This window comes from Sceloporus occidentalis, unplaced genomic scaffold, assembly GCF_023333645.1.
Source record: "Sceloporus occidentalis isolate IW3139 unplaced genomic scaffold, rSceOcc1.0.p SCAF_6, whole genome shotgun sequence".
Classification (NCBI taxonomy): Eukaryota; Metazoa; Chordata; class Lepidosauria; order Squamata; family Phrynosomatidae; genus Sceloporus; species Sceloporus occidentalis.
Window position 1 is genome coordinate 28,342,648 of NW_028316986.1, and position 17,318 is coordinate 28,359,965.

Here is a 17,318-nt window from a genome sequence, read left to right on the forward strand (position 1 = left end):
TAAAATGGTTTGCTACATGTTGAACCTAGGACTAGGAGCAAGCACTGTCTGCCTAGTAGCACTTGGACAGCAAGGCCTAATGTTGCCTAGGAATATTTAGGATGTCTCCTTAGTGTCATCTTGTTTTCTCCCACCCTAACAGGCACAACTGCCTCAGTGATTGAAAACTTCAGTGCATAGCCTAAAATGTTTTTCAGATCTAATGTAAAGGGATGTTGCTGTAATAGTGCAAATAATATCTTGTCTGTGAATTGTTTCTTGTGCCATATCTCCAGGCAACCTCTTTAAACTGTGGGTGCTGGTTGTGAACAGGAAAATACATGAAAGTGGGTATGCATATTGCAGGGTGCAGGTAACACCTGTACAAATTATTTTGCTCCATCAGCAATAATTTGACATATTTGTATATTTTGATTTGTATCACTGTTCCCTAGAGGCTCATATTATTATCGCTATTTATCATGACTATGCAATGCCAAGAATTCTGAGAGAGAGGATATGAGGAGAACAGACAGAATTACTTTGATGTTGTTTGCCTTCAAGTTGTTTCCGACTTATAGAGACCCTAGGGCAAACCCATCATGGGGTTTTCTTGGCAAAATTTGTTCAGAGGGTTGTGGATTTTTGTTTTTGTTTTGCCTTTGCCTTCCTCTGAGGCTAAGTGTAACTTGCTCAAGGTCACACAGTAGTTTTCACTGGCCAAGCAGGGTTTCGAACCCTGGTCTCCAGAGTTGCACTCCCATGCTGAAACTACTACACCATGCTAGCTCTCAACAGTATGACTACTGTCTACCTAAGAGAAATCTTATTTATTTTCCTTAGCATTCTTATCCAGCAGTTAAAGTAGAGTAGGATGTCCCAAGTAGGTTACCCTAAAAAGTGGAGGGTCGTTGGGGTTCCCCACCATCAGTGTACGTCTCTTTGAAATTGTGGGGAAATGTGCAAGGGTGCACATAAACATTCAAACCAAAGCAACCATAAAACTACACAGTGCTATCAGAAAGAGAAATGTGGAAGGTTGGGTAGAGAGGAATTGGGAATTAAAGGAGGCGGCGATAATGGCTAGTCCTGAAGAGAGATCCATGGAAAATGGAGGGTGGCGCAGACAGTGTCTGAGGGTTACACAGAGAGAATGGAACAACTTGGCTAGGGCCAGGGAATATTTATATCCCATTTCCTAGCCTCAAGGTGTGTTTGGTGCGATACTCAATGTGACAAAGTTCTTGATGGCCTTTGACATGGAATTGACGAAAGGGATCTGGAACAGCTTATGGCCTTAGCTCCAGAGTGACAAAACATTTCAGACAGTCCTTTGATGGTTGGGCAGGAAGGGTGACTGAGAATATGTGTTGAGGTGAAATGAAAGGTATTGCTTTGAGATGGAGCTCCCTTTGTCTCCATTGCAAGAGGAAATGCAAAGAGCCTGGGAGGGTGAGAGGTACTCAGCAAACCCATTTCCTTGAATCTAGGTCTCACAGATCAGATCAAGGTGACTCCTACACGTGTCCATTTTCCTTCTGATTGTAACTTCGGAACATGCCCAATGCTAGATATTAATTATGAAACCCTTATATCCAGTGGGAGGGGTATAGGGTGTGCTAACATGTAAGGTGGTTGAACTGCATAGTCTACTGGGTCCACGTTGCTTATGAACTTGAAAGACATCCAGTTGGACTGAGAAAGTAATTCACAATTTCTCTCTGTGTTTTACTTAACGGCTGCTTGTGGTATTAATTAAAGTGTTGGCACTGGAAGGGCACATGCATAGTTTTGACAAGTGGTGCTCCTGGCTTACAGAATACAGCGCCAAGCAAAAAGGAAACAAAATGGTAGCTGAATTCTTGGCCCATATACTTTCTGTTTTTCTTTTCTGTTTTCAACGTTTGTTGTCCTCCCAACATTTCTTTATTTGGGCTAACAAACCATAATAAATGGTGAATTTTTCCAGACTTAGCTTCCAATAAATGCTGGTACAAATCTTCAAAAGGGAAATGAGATGGGCAAATGAGATTTACAAAAATTCCCCACCAGTGAAATTGAATAAATATTTTTAACAGCTAGTCAAACATGCAAGAAAGTTTGGAGGTTTTTCCTGCTGACTATCCAAGTTTTATGCAAAGTTATAAAAGAAATAAGTGATAATATATCCCCAGTATATCCTCTGTGGAATTCCTACTAGCTGCAACCATTTTGTTAGACGCCTGTTTATTTATTTATTTTGTTAATTTATATCCCACTTTTCACCCAGTATGGGACCCAAGGCGGGACCAACCATAACACAGCTGGCAACAAAATATGTTTACTCTGTGGTTGCTTTGAGATTATTGTTATTGCTGTAGGATTATTTTCTAGATGGAATAAGAGAATACATTGTTTAAATGGCATTATTGTTCAACTATACGAAACTGTAATGAGGTTGTTGTTATATTTGTTACATAATGAGTTTAACTCAGTTACTAATAAATATATGCAACTTAGAAAAGCAGTAAATATTTGCATAGTTTACTAAAAGTTACATGAGTAGTATATAATTAGTACCAGACTTTCCTTCTTAGTCTTTTGAGCTTCTTGGTTTAGAGACCTCCTGTGTATAAGGGTACATTGCTTTAAATTTTCTTTTTGGCCCCAGTTAAACCACAGCCCAGCTAGAAACAAAGAAACATCTCAATTGCGCACTGCAGCCCCACACATCAAGCACAACTGGGATTCCTTGTAAGCAGAGAACCAGTGATTTGTTGGATGGAGTATTTATTTCAAAGAATACTATGCTGCTACTTTTAAGACTATCATAGGTTTATTAAATTAAATTAACTAGGTGGAATATTTATTTATAGCTACATTAAGCTCAAGGTACTCTTCTGAAGTAAATTGTATTCTTTGTGCATAGATTAATTTATGGCGTGACAGTTCCTCTTATAAGCTAACAGAAAGTGATCAGTAAACACAGAACTGTAAAATTTGTTTGCTCACAGTAACTATATTGCATTCTCAAAAATTGGGTGCATGTTTCCTTAGTATTTATTTGTGGTTCATCTGTAAAACTGAAAATAGCCCATTGGGATGTTCTTACCATTTTCCTCAAGGGGGGGAAATGAGAAAGAAAAGGGTTGTATATTTTTGAAGGCACATAATAGTCTACCAAGAGAAATGTTTACATCTGATATGATCAAAAGTCTTCTGTATATGAATGTGTGTGGGAGGTCTTGTTCTAGATTAAATGGATTAACAGAGTATCAAAACATTGGAGCTCTTACCTTTTCTTCCTGAAGCTTAAAATGCCTTAAGGGAAAAAAAACCTTCCACTTTATTTTGTAGGTATGTGGTATGTATCCTTAAGCTTTTCATGTAATTGCAGGTTGATGAAACAAAAGATGTCCTCTGTTTTAACAAAATGCAGTAGGCGTATTAAACAAGATACTTAACATTTTGTGTGTCTGTTATTTTTGGACATTAGAATTCATACTATCTATAACTCTGGAATCTGATATCCAAGTTTTCAATAATTTAACCCCCATATCATACCTCCTTTATAAATTACTAGATTTTTATCTGCTTTCAGAGTTTTCTGCTTTGGCTGCATTTGCATATGACAAACAGTAAGCCAGGATTCTGTCTCCTGGTACATGCAGCTCATACACAAAAGCAAATAATATTAATCTGGAAATGATGGTTTATTCCAATATCTTGTTCCTGGGATCTTGGCTGCTTGCTCCTAAATAAGCTAGAACACAGAAACCAGTAACAACCTATAGTTTGTCACTGGTTTATGAATCTTAGCTTGTGTACAAGCAACAAACCAGTATTCATGTTTTAGCCATCATGATAGGATTCATGATTAATTTTATCTGTTTACAGAAAGAGAGAAATGAATGTACAACCTGCACAAGCATGCTACTTTTCAGGGGTATAAAGAATATTTGTGATTTCACATTCATAGTGAGTAAGAGTGTTCTAAAAATCAAGTCACCCCATCAAATACTCAATTACTACAAGATTTTTCCCATTTTTCATCCCTGCATAAGAAGAAAATGGTTGACATTTTTATTTTCATTTTTTTGCACAAAACATTGCACTTTGCATGAACAGCACTGAATTTTGAGCAGCATTTGTGTTCAAAAACATGCTTTGAACACTTAACAAAACTGTTGTAGAAAACATCCTCAAATATGAAGAAAAAAAAATGAGAGAATGTCCTAACTCTTGCAATTGGGCTGGCAAGGGGTGGGGATTGAAATATATTGTTCTCATGTGCAGGAATGAAATATGGAAAGATTTATATCCTTAACAGTTATATATAGCACTCAAAGACATGCCAAGGTTTCTGGCTTATTTTTATGAGCAAACATCGCCATTGGCTATTTGTTGGTTGCTGCTGATATTCTTCTTTTATTATTTCTTTTCATTTAATGGCCTGAATTATTAAGACTGCAATAGAAAACAAATGTCGAAGGATAAAAGTTAAAGAATATTTCAAAGTAAACTATCTCAAGTATGTTGTTATGTTGAATTTAGAGACATAGCCGTATCAGTCTGGAATATCAGTATACAAAGAGATATTGTAGCACCTTTGAGACTGTGTGAAAGAAGATGTACCATAAGCTTTTGTAGACTTAGTCTGTTTCCTAAGATGTGTGAAGACGGTGTTGTGTTTTTGTGTGTTTACAAGTACCCAGTCTAAATAAAAATCTGGGGCAGTGGTAGCTGCCTTTTGACATATTTTACCCTACTCTTTCCCTTCACTTTCCAAGACTGCACAAAATAAATGCCCAAACCTGGACCACTGTGTAAACGGGAGCGTGTCTCCTTCATTTGCTGCCTCCAGTATTGTATATTTGGGCTGACAAGCCCAAATTCTGTTTATTGCATATACAGTACATAAATTTGTGATTGATTGCTTGATTTTAAATAGGAAAACTATGAGCATGATTTTTGTTCCTTTTAGCTGTGTGCCCTAAAATAAAACATACATGTAAGCAGCATTTAGATGGCATACAGCAAAGTTCAATCGGTGCCATCTCTTGTGTTCATTGACAAGAAACAAGTCTGTTCTGAGGTGGCTTTTCCTGCAAGTGAGTGGACTCCTCTGAGTGGGAAGTCTCTGTCCTAGTTCTGAAAACCACATTAAGAGATGACATTTCAGATGACTTTGTACTCTGCTCCAAAGACCAAAACCGCTTGTTTGTTCTTCACCAATATAGTCTAAAATATTTCAAAATGTCAGAAAGTAAGCAAAATAAATCAAGAAAATCTAAATAAGTGCTTGTACAACCTGCTATTTGTAACATGTGACCTCCTCCTTTGAAGAATACATGTCTGTACTTATTTAACTATCTATATTTTCTCTTTTCAGAGCTTCACTTCCATGCAGTCAATGCAGAAATGGCATTGGATTTAGCATTTGCCATCCTGTGTGAGCTGCTACAACAGTGGGAACAGACTGGTGCTGGGGTTGTACTCTTACTAGAATGGTTGCTAGAAAAAGAAGATTTGAAAGAACTGGAGGCTGCAACCATGGTAACTCACCTAACTAGTGTTGGTTTAATAACAAAAGTGTACAGTAGCTGGAATGTCTCTTGCAATTTATATGAAATGCCTTGCCAAACCATATAGACCTATTTGGGAGGGGTGGAGGAACCAGTTCATAGTAAATGTTAACATTTTTAAAAAGCATATTTTCCATTTTGAATTAGTATCCAACATTAACAGGATACAAATTTAGTCAACTAAAATCAATTCACCTGTGCCATCAATATCTACTCATAGATGTCAAAAAGTAATAACCCTGGATAAAGAAGCCATGGTTTTGGCCTGAGAACAAGCTGTGTGTTTGTTTCACTTCCATTTGCACACTCTCAAGTTTGGTGCTTCTTTCATAGTTTATTAAAATAGGGTTTCTTGGTCCAGATGTCACAGGAAATTGTTTTCGTAAGCCAGGATGGAAGTACCAAAACTAGGTTTGTGAGGAAAAGGGACATACTATGGTTTATTAAAACAAGACTCTTTATATATAACCTATGTCTATACATGTGCTGTTGATGTTTACACAGCTTATCCTTCATGTAACTTGAATCTGGAGTGAATTTGAAAAACGTGCCTTGGTCACTTACACTGATATGGGCCAACTAAAATATACTGGTATAGAAGCATCCTAGTTCACTTCTTGCAAACTTCACTCTTTCCCCAGTGTGTAGTAGCATAGCAGAAATACAGTGCTCTTCTAAGAGTTCTTCATTTTATAACCATATGAACCTTGTATTGCATTTGCAACAAATTATGCAGAAAGGTTGCTTACCGTTTGCCAAAGCCAGGGAGATCAGTGCCAGGAGAAGAAAACCACAGGCATACAGAACATGCCTTTCTTATGTGTGCGGTTGTGCATAATGCTTAGTGTAATATCATACTGTAATGTTAATGTCACCAGGTTCCCTCTGCATGGGCATCTTAGTGAGAGAATGATCTCTAGATTACTTGGATAATCCATGTTGTTCCCTATGGGTGTGTATGAAATCTACAGTGTTTGGATATTGGAAGGTTAAAATTAATTTGGTTTTGAGTTACTGTGGTTTTAATTGGCCCACAAATACCAATGACATTGGGAAGTAAACGGGAGGTAGCATTACAATTCTGAGCGAACACTGGTTATAACTGAAATGTACTGCAAAATGCAGTGTTTCTATATAGATCTACAGTTTTGCTGACTGCTCTAATGTTCATTTAAACAGATGGTTCCCCCCCCCCCCAAATACTTTTTGGTGTATTAAATGATCATGCTGATTACAGACAATTTTCAAGTATGCAAACATTGCCCTGGAGGGTAAGCTGTGACTGCATGGCTGGAGCAAACATATCTTAATGATAGGGACTTTTGATTTCTGTAATGTTAAGAATTACATTTAGTATGCAATATCTCTAAGGATTCTTTCATTTTTAGATGAAGAAAGTAGAGAATTCCAAAATTTTGAATCAGTGGAGCACTGTGTGTGCGTACCTGTATATCACACACTGAAAGAAAGAACTATTTTTCATGCTTGGAAAAGAAATAATGCATACATTCTTACATAAGCTGCCCTGGCCTTGTATTTTAACATAAAAGGGTGCCATATTTATAAATTTTAGAGTAAAATACATTGTGGAACATATTGTTCCAAAACTCTACAAAGTAGTATTCAGTTACTGAATGTGTGTTCATGCCAATACATCATACACTGATTTCTTTGAGATAACCAAATCTGCAAATCCGTTTATCTGAAAATTACTGCTTATCAGTTGTATTTGCCCTTGATGCTGCAAATAGTCATAACTATTTATTTCTATGATGTAGGGTTTTATTCAGTTTTATAACCTTTGCAGATACTCAAGAGAATCTGACCTTGATGTTTTTAAGGGGTGGGTGGGTTCCTTTTTCAAAAACAAAACAAAACAAGCATTCCTATAAAAATAACAAGCATCCACTCTTAAGAGTTATTAATATATTTAACAGTGTGCCGAGAGATAGTATTTTATGTCAGCTACATTACCCATTTCATAGATTCCAGTCACCTTCCTCTTAGGCAGAGATGAGGATATTTTAGCCTTTCAGATGTTTTAGATTCCACTCTCTTACTGTTGGCCATACTGGTTCCGATGGAGTTATAAACCAAAGTAATAATAATAATAATAATAATAATAATAATAATAATACTTTATTTATATAGCACTATAAATTTACACAGGGCTGTACATACAGTCTTTTTAATTAGATGGTTTTTATTTGGAGGGCAAAAGAGTCCTCCAACTTTGGGGTGATTCACATGTTCATTTAGCCACATGTATCACTTCAGCTCAGAGTACATACAAAATCTCAAATTGTATTGCTCAGATGTATTCAGTGCAATTATATCTGGGCATATTATTGAATCTGGCTTCGTTTGATAAACTCTGATATACATTTACTTGATCACAGTGTGATTTCCTCTTGAGTAAATGCACATAGGGTTGTGCTGTATTCCTGATTCAGCTTTGGACGTCTTTCCCCTAGTGCAGCGCTTCTCAACCTGTGAGTCACAACCCCTTTGGAGGTCGAATGACCTTTTCCCATGGATTGCCTAAGACCATCGGAAAACACATATTTCCAATGGTCTTAGGAACTGAGACACTGAAATTTTATGGTTGGGGGTCACCACAACGTGAAGAACTGTATTAAAGGGTGGTGGCATTAGGAAGGTTGAGAATCACTGTCCTAATGTGTCATGCTACTCCTCTTGGGTTGTTTATCTCATGTCAGTATGAATACACTGCTTATTGCTGCTTATTGCTTATTTCTGCTTTTCTTTTCATGAAGGTGGGAAATGACAACCTATTTGACAAAGGAGAAGTGAATTTTTGGGCTGAGGAATTAACAAAGGTGTATCACCTCAATAAACATCTCCTCCTGCTCCTACCGGTGACTCACATCACTCCATGTGATCAACTAAAGCTAAATCAGTTGGCAAGATTTGCCTCTGATCAAGCCAGGCTTGTGACACAACTTCTTAAAGAATTGTCTCCAACACCAGAATTTTCCCAGACTGTAGAATACACAAAGTTGGCTATCCAGAATCAAAGAATATCAGTTTGCCTTAAAATATTAGGCTTGCTGGAAGCTGGAAATGACACCTACGGAAAACCTGAAAACAAAGAGGGAGCTGAAGATTTGCTCGCTGCTACCTGCTAATTAACAATATTACAAGTGGAAAGACGGGTACATTTATTTTGCACTTTCTCAGTGTGCAAGGAACTAACAGCAAAAAGTGTTAGACACTTCTTTGTATTCAAACCCCTTCCATCTTCATCAGATGGGATGAGGAAGTCTCCTGTGAATGCCCTCAATTTTAATCCCGGCCAATGGGTTTTGCTGCAGCTACTGGAAGAAGTAGGTCCAGAAGACTTTTTATTCCCATCTACCAGGTGCTGTCCACCTGTTGATCTGATATGCTGATTTTATTCAGCAAGTTGTAATGCTGCAATACTTGTCTTCATGTTACTTTCCAATTGTATACCATATTCTGTGCACAAGCAAATGTACAGTACCTAGTCATGGGCCAATTTTAAAATAATCTTAAAATAAGATGGCTTTTGTCAATTGCCAAACTGCCCTGAGAGCTCAAAACTTAATTCTTTTAAATCATGCAAGGCCTGAATTTTTGAGGAAGCATTATTTCCCTTTGTAGTTACAAATACTGTGTTTATGTGTAAGTACTTGGTTTCCCTTTCAGTTTAAGCATTTTGATATTACAGTGGGCCCTTGGTATCTGCTGGGTTTTGGTTCCAGGACCCTAACAAAATCTATGGATTCTCAAGTCCCTTTAGATAAAATGGTGTAGTAAAATGGTGTGTATGTGTGTGTGTGTAATATTCTCAAGCCATGGATGATTGAATCTGTGGATAAGGAATCCATGGATATAAAAGGTCAACCGCAGAATGCAGTGATTTGTTCTTTCACTACAAAGGCTTATGACTGATATTCTTTAAGGGAAAGCCAGCTACTCAAGACAGTCCCCCCAAAGTATTCATGAAATAAGACTGCTGTTTACTGCAGATATGAATCTGTTCATTATTAATATACTTCAGAGATTTGAGTGGAAGAACAAATCTACCATCCCTGAGCATAATTCAATAGGGCTCACATGTTAGAATTTTGCTGTAGACATGGAGTAAGGCTGGCTGCAAGCTCTTCATTATTTTCATAAAGCGTTTTTGTTATTTTTTTACATTAAATATATTTTATGGGTGTATACTGTCAAATTGAAAATATTTTTCACATCTGATGATAAACATGCTACAAACAGTTTCTCTTCCTACTGTTTCTCCGATAGCTAAGAAATGTGGGATGAATATCAATTTTCTTTAACAAGAGCTATTCTTATAGTGAGACGGTAGCTCCGGTTACTACTTGCAAAGCAAATGGTTACGATCATGTATCACTTTCATGTACATCAAAGAATGAAAGATGAAAAGGATGGACTTTCTGCATTAGCACCTCCTAGGTGACAACTTCTTGAAACATAATTTTTAAGTAAACATTTTAAATGTCCCAGAAGATGGCGCCATAATACATGCTTTTGCAACAGAACCACCGCATTGACTAACAGTGCTTTCCTATATATCAACATTGGTTAGTTGCACAAATTCTGCATTAATAATGCAACTTTACTGAATTCATCCTAAACATTTTTCTCCTTAAGGTACAATTTAAATCACATATACTCTAAACAAAGATGGTCTGTGCTGAGGGAAAGCTTATCCAGTTGCTTTTAAATCCGTATCAAATGTGAAAGAAAGCTCCCTGGTACTGGCCACTTGGAAAGAAGGAAAATCTTTAATGCTTTAATTTTATGATATTAAATTATATGCTTTTTATTTGAAAAGCCATAAATGGATAATTGATTCTAGAAACGGTACTGCAGTGAGCTGCCATTTCATCACATTTTTTGGTGTCGTTTAACTTTTAAATTATATTTAGCTAATTTTTAATATCCTTGGCTAACTATATGTATATATTATTCTGTAAGTTAAACTTCATATATTTGGCAAATCTTACCAGTGCCTGGCGCTGTATGTTGCCAAAATGAGAGAGCTAATGGTGTGAGTTTAAGCAGCAGTATCTCAAGAAACATAGTTAATGAGTAAACAAAATAACTTTAAGAAACAGCCTTATCATTTTGTTTAAAGTATGGCTTTAAACGCTGTAATATCCTTTTAGTTTATGGACAGCAAATAATTGTACATCATCTTGTGTGCATTTCATCACACCTTGAGTTACTGTATAACTTTTCAATCAGAAACCTTTAAACCTTAAACAGCAGCTGTAAAGGAGCAAGTATTACTTAGCAGCTCCCTGTGAAGGGTTTAATCAGTCGGTTATCTTCAATTTTGCTTATCCAACTCTTATAGATTGGGCTTTGTATTATTGCGCTGATTTAAAATCGAAGTTCTCGAGTATGAATCCACTGCTAATCCTAATTGTTCTCTTCCTTCTCTCCACCCCCCCAAAAAAATAAATTAGGCAGCCCTGTTTCATAAAAAGTACAATAATGTCCAGAATTCACAAAACAGTGATACCTTTGTTGTTGTTGTGTGTGCCTTCAAGTCAACTTATGGCAACCTCTAACATGAACATGGGGTTTTCTTGCCAATTTTTTTCAGGGAGGGTTTGCCATTTCCCTTGGGACAACCAAAATGCACAGAATATATGATAAAAGTATCACTGTTTTGTGGATTTTGGAGGTTATTGCACTTTGCCAAATGGCTAACACGACTACCTCTGGATATGTTCCTTGTTTCATAAAACTGCAAGTAGATAGGCTTAAAATTGCCTCTTTAAAACTGCCACCCTGTACACACTTATCAGAGCATAAAATCCCACTAAACCCAATCGGATTATGGGGTTTTTGTCAGAATAGAGACAAATATGAATGCACAGATTTTTTTGCCCCACTCTGTTTTACGACAAGCATAGGGCTATGGCCAAACAAACGCTTTCCAGGATTTCCACAACAGTTTTATCTATTAAGAGGGCCGCTACTTTGAGGTGGGTGGCATTTTGCTGTGCAAGCTTACAAATAAAAAGTGAAATGCAAGTCCTCTTCCTCCATGATGGAAACTCAGGCTCTTATCAAAGGGTACAAGCGCCATTGCTCCTTCAGATTTTCACCCTACATCCCCACTTGTCCTATCCCCCTTGGTCAGCTTTGCTTCCACAGCCTCCAAACGCTGCCAAATCCATTGTGGCTGCATCCACACGGCAGAAATAATCCAGTTTGACACCACTTTTGCCATGGCTCAGTGATCTGGAATTCTGGGAGTTGTGCTTTGTTGTGGCACCAGAGCTAGAAGGCTAAATGGCTCACAAAGCTACAAATCCCAGAATTCCATAGCATGGAGCCATGGCAGTTAAAGCGGTGTAGCGTTCAGCCTTCTTGCAGGGACGTAGCTAGGATTTTAGGAAGGGGGGGTCCAGACTAAGTGCCACCATTACAATGGGGCTTGGGTGTGGCGGCGCAGCAGCACCCCAAGACACCCCCCCCCCCTTGGCTACGTCCCTGTTTCTTGGTCATAGCGCTCTGGTGGCCCACCAAACTACAGTTCCCAAACTTCCATAGGCTGAAGCCATGACAGTTAAAGTGGTGTTAACCTGGATTATATCTGCAGTGCGGATGGAGCCCATAAATCGGGAATGACCTGAAGGCACACAACACAAAGGGAATCTTGCAACACCTTTGAGCCTAACTCAAGGAACTCCCTTGACAGGACTAACTTGACAGGAAACTCCCAGGACTCAAAAAGTCTCAAAAGTGCTGAAAGATCTCTTTGCCCACTGATTTTTCCAGAGTAACACGGCTATGTCTTTGAATTCAACAACTGTATGAGTTAGGCTGAATCTGCACTGCAGAAGTAACGAGAAACCTACCGTAGATATCTTATAAAACTATCAAACCCAGAATTCCATAGCATGGAGCCAAGGCAGTTAACGCAGTGCGAAACTGCATTATTTCTGCAGTGCAGATTGAGCCTTAGACAAAGCATGGGCCGTCTGTAGATCCCACCCAAACCACCTTTATTTTTCCTCAAATAATTGCGCAAAATGTCTCTGTGCGTCTCTTTGGGGTAGAAATCCCTTGGGTTAATATTAGTCAAGGGAGAGCCATGAAGGGAGGAAGACAATAATGTGGTCTGTAGAGAGAGACAGAGAAAGGAGGGGAGGCTAGGCTTGCAGGCCTCAGCCAGGGTGAGCAGACATCCTCCCTTTCTAGGACATGCCCTTCCATTTGAACCTCCTGTCCAGGAAGAACATCAAAATGTCCTCCATTTTGAGCAGGACTAAGCAGCATAGATTCACATTTCTAGGAGTGTTTTGAGCTTTTATTCAGTTGTGTCCTCTTATTTTTTCTTGCATGTCCTCCATTTTGTGGTGTTTAACTGTTCTCCTAGGCAGTTAGGACAATTTGGTCACCCCAGGCTGAATAAAACATATTTCAGGGAGTGCTGTTAAGATGAGAGACCCAGTTTCCCTTAGCTCAGGGTGGCCAGATGTCCTCCTTTTCCAGGACCTGTCCTGTTTCAACCTTAGGTCCAGGAGGAATTTCAAAGCGTCCTCCATTTTGACCAGTATTCAGCCTACACAGGCTGACCAGACATCCTCCTATTCCAGGACTGTCCTCCATTACAGCCTTCTGTCCAGGAGGAATTCCACAAAGCCCTCCATTTTGAGCCTGACTGAGAAGGATGGATTTTGGGCGTTTCAATGTCTTTGTTATAGAAATTAAACCTTGAGAGCATTTAGTCTGACCCCCAACTAAAAGGAACATGGGAATCTTGGTTTGAACTTTTAGATAAATCATGGAATTATTACTATGGTCTCAGGATTCAGTCTACACAGGATGACCAGAGGTCCTCCTTTTCCAGGCCCTGTCCTCCATTTCAGTCTTCTGTCCAGGAGTTCCAAAACAGCCTCCATTTTGAGTCTGACTGAGCAGCATGAATTTACATTTCTATGAGTGTTTTTAAAAGCTTTTCTTTGGTCATGTCTTCCATTTTTGTTGAAGGCCCTACATTCTGCTGTGCCTCGTCCTCCTTGGAGGTGAGGACCTCTGGTCACCCAGGTTGTGCGGCCCAAGGTTGAGAGAAGTTGCAAGGGCATCCTCATGGCATTCACGGGCTGCTCTTGGAGGCCTCTGCTTCCTCCTCTGTTTCCTTGTGAGCTTCCCCGGCCTCTCAGTGGTCGTTTCCTGTTTATGGCGCCCCTAAAATTGCATCCAGACTGCAGAAATAATCCGGTTTGACACCATGTTAACTGCCATGGCTGCATGCTATGGAATTCTGGGATTTGAAGTTTGCTCTGGCACCAGAGTTCTGTGAAAGAAAAGGCAAAATGTCTCCAAAAACTACAAAACCCAGGCTCGCACGGAGCTCTGGTGCCACAGCAAACTACAAATCCCAGAATTCCATAGCAATGGAGTCATGGTAGTTGAAGTGGTGTCGAAGCGGATTATTTCTGCAGCCTAAGGCTATCATGGGGTTTTTTGGACAAGATTTCGTCCGGTTTTTTTTTTGCCCTTGCCATCCTCTGAGGCTGAGAGAGTGTGACTTGCCCAAGGTCACCCAGGGGGTTTCAATGGCCGAACTGGGGCTCGAAGGCTGGTCTCCAGAGTCTCAAGTCCAACAATCAAAACACTACCCTGGCTCTCCATGGGAAATATTAAATTACTCCTCCCCCCCCTTGTTGCAGCACCTTATTTTATTTGGAGAAAATAAATAAATAAATAAAAATAAAAGAAAATGAAGAAAATAAAATGAGACTAAAATGAATGAAAGAAGCTGGGAGCAGGCAGGTCGACCAGATGTCCTCCTTTTGTCCAGGAAGAATGTCAAGATGTCCTTCATTTGGAACATGACTAAGCAGCATGAATTTGCATTTTATATGAGTGTTTATAGGTTTTATTTTCCAGAGTAACAGGGCTATGTCTTTGAATTCAACAACTGGCAGTGAGAGGACATCTGGTCACCCTGGGAGCAGGAGCTTTCCTAGACTTGAGCCTCCTTTGAGGCAGAGCGTTTGCAAAGGGAGTCTAACCCTGATCTCCAGAGTCCAAGTCCAACCTCTACACCAGGCGGGCTTCGTATGGCATTGCACCATCCTCCAGTTGTGTATTGTGACATACACAACAATCAGTATGCAAAAGGATCTTGTAGCACCTTTGAGACTAGCTGAAAGACAGAAGCTGGTTATTAAGGCGGGCTGCAGGGGGGCATTGACATAATCTTACTGAATACAAAGACATAGCCATGTTAGTCAAAAGATCAGTATGAAAAGGAGGCTGGTGTAGCACCTCTGAGCTTTTGCATCTGAGGAAGTAGGCAACGCTCATGCTAACAACTTTCTTTCAGTTAGACTCAAAGGTGCTACACAAGGTCCCTTTGCATACTGATTTCCCAGACAAACATGGCTATGTCTTTGTATTCAGTAAGACTATGTGAATGCTCCTCCCCCTCCCTGCAGCCCACCTTAATAACCAGCTTCTTTCTTTCAGGTTAAGTCTCAAAGGTGCTGCAAGCTCCTTTTGCATACTCAAGTATGGTGTGTGAATGCCAGCACTAAGCCCACCTACACTGCTAAAATTATTTGTAGTTGTGTTTATGTGTATACATGCATGTGTGAGTGTGTGAAGTATAGCTTTCCTAGACTTGAGCCTCAGATGAGCACTAGCAACATTGGACACTGGGTGCCACTTTTATTTATATACATATTTGTGTGTGTGTGGACAAGTGGCATCCAGTGTCCAAAGCTGGTTGGCCTTCCAAGGCTGCAAAGGGATGTCTTCTCATTGCCCCTTTGAGACTGAATATAAGAAGCTGGGAGCAGATTTCCTAGATCTGAGCCTCAGATGAGCACAGGCAACTTTGGACATTGGGTGCCACTTGTCTACACACACACACACACGTGCGCGCGTACTGTAGAGAGAGAGGGGGGGAGAAGTGGCACCCAGTGTCCAAAGTTGCCTGTGCTCAGAACTAGGAAATCTCCTGCTCAACTTTTTTCTTGTATTTCACTATATTATCACACTACACTCTTAAAGCATTGCTCCTCTGGCTGCCTTCTGTTGCATTCTGGGATTTGCAGTTTAGGAAGGGGCATTGAAGAACATTCAGCCAGAGAGGTCTTAGGCCTTCACTGAACTACAAACTCCAGAATTCAACAGGAGGCAACCAGAGCAGTTAAAATGAAATAGCAATGCTTTTTAAGAGTTCAGTGCAACAATCTCGCTCAGTGGTTCCCAAACTTTCCTCTTTTAAGAGATTTTGGACTTCAGCTCCCAGAATCCCAGACTATTGGCCAACATGGCTGAAGCTTCTGGGAGCTGGAGTCCAAAATCTCTTCAAGGGCAGAGTTTGGGGACCACTGTTGGATATAAGAAAGAAGCTGGGAGCAGATTTCTTAGATTTGAGCCTCAGATGAGTACAGGTAACTTTGGACACTGGGTGCCGCTTGCGTATACAAACACACATCGGTGCATAATATATGCACACACGTCTGTGTTTCTATCTATCTATCTACATACTGTATATATAGAGAGAGAGATTGGTGGCACCCAGTGTCCAAAGTTGCCTGTCCTCATCTGAGGCTCAGATCTTGGAAATCCCCCTGCTCCCAGCTCCTTTTCTTGTATTCAGGCCCAAAAACACACTGCAGAAATATAATCCAGTTCGGGACCTTTTAACAGCCCTGGCTCACTGCTAAAGAATTCTGGGAACTGTAGTTTGATGCGACCCTTCGCCTTCTCTGTCAGAGAACTCTGGTGCCAGAATAAACTACAATTCCCAGGAGAGATCCTTTGCAACCCTTCGTGCTTCTCTTGCAAGGCGCCCTGAACCCCTTGGGAGGAAGGAGGCTTGCAGCTTTGCAGCCCACTTTGCTTTGCAGAAGCGGGGCGTTCCCTGCGCACATGGCGCTATGGCCAGCCTTGGGCAAAAGGGGGACGCCTCCTTCCTCGTTTTCTTGAAGGCCTTTGCATTTTGTCTGAGGTGCACCAAGGTCAGCAGCCAGCCAGAGCCCCTTAGGAAGGGGGTGCATTCAGAGCCCCCTTTTAGAAAGGAAGCAGTGCCCTCTCTGCACCCGCACTGGAACCGGATTGGTGCTCCAGTGCGGATGCAGCCTAGGAAACATATTCAGGGGGTTTTGCATTCCTAATTTTTCTCCCTGGGCTCTGGAATGTTTTGATCCCAGTGCCACATGGCTAAGAGGAGGGACCTGCCTTCATAGGCTGCATCTGCACTGGAGAAATAACCCGGTTTGGCACCGGTTTAACTGCCCTGGCTCAGTGCTAGGGAATCCTGGGGATAGTAGTCTATTGTGGCAACAGGGCTCTCTGACGGATAGCGTCCAAATATCTCACAAAACTACCGTTCCCAGAATTCCCGAGCACTGAGCGAGGGCAAAGTGGTTTCAAACTGGATTATTTCTGCAGTGTGTTTTCACTCTTAAGTCTCCAAGGTCCTGCTGAAGAGTCCCTTTCCATCCTGATTCCTAGTTTCGAAAGCTCCTATTAGATCCCTTTGCCTACTTTTGTTGCAGTCTCAACAAGTCTTACTAGATCCCTTTGCAGTTTTCGGTCCCAACGCATACTTTCCTTTCAGTTAAATCTCCGAGGTCCTATTTGTTTTAGATCCCTTTGCAGACTTTTCTTCCAGACTCAAATATATATATATATATATCCCCTACTAGATCCCTTTGCCTACTTTCCTTTCTCCAAGATCCCTACTTAAAAGGTTTCCTCTGTTGATCTTTCCAAACTTTTAACACA

The 17,318-nt window shown here is 40.2% G+C and overlaps 1 protein-coding gene across 1 annotated transcript in view; it reads left to right on the forward strand.

Annotated features, from left to right (window-relative positions):
- THADA (THADA armadillo repeat containing) overlaps positions 1-10,404 on the forward strand; it is a 203,073-nt gene extending 192,669 nt beyond the window's left edge. The window contains exons 37-38 of the mRNA XM_089529183.1: positions 5,351-5,514; positions 8,321-10,404. Of these exons, the coding sequence (XP_089385309.1) occupies positions 5,351-5,514; positions 8,321-8,692 (536 nt within the window). The 3' untranslated portion in view covers positions 8,693-10,404. The remainder of the gene's footprint in view (positions 1-5,350; positions 5,515-8,320) is intronic.
- Positions 10,405-17,318: the final 6,914 nt, after the last annotated feature.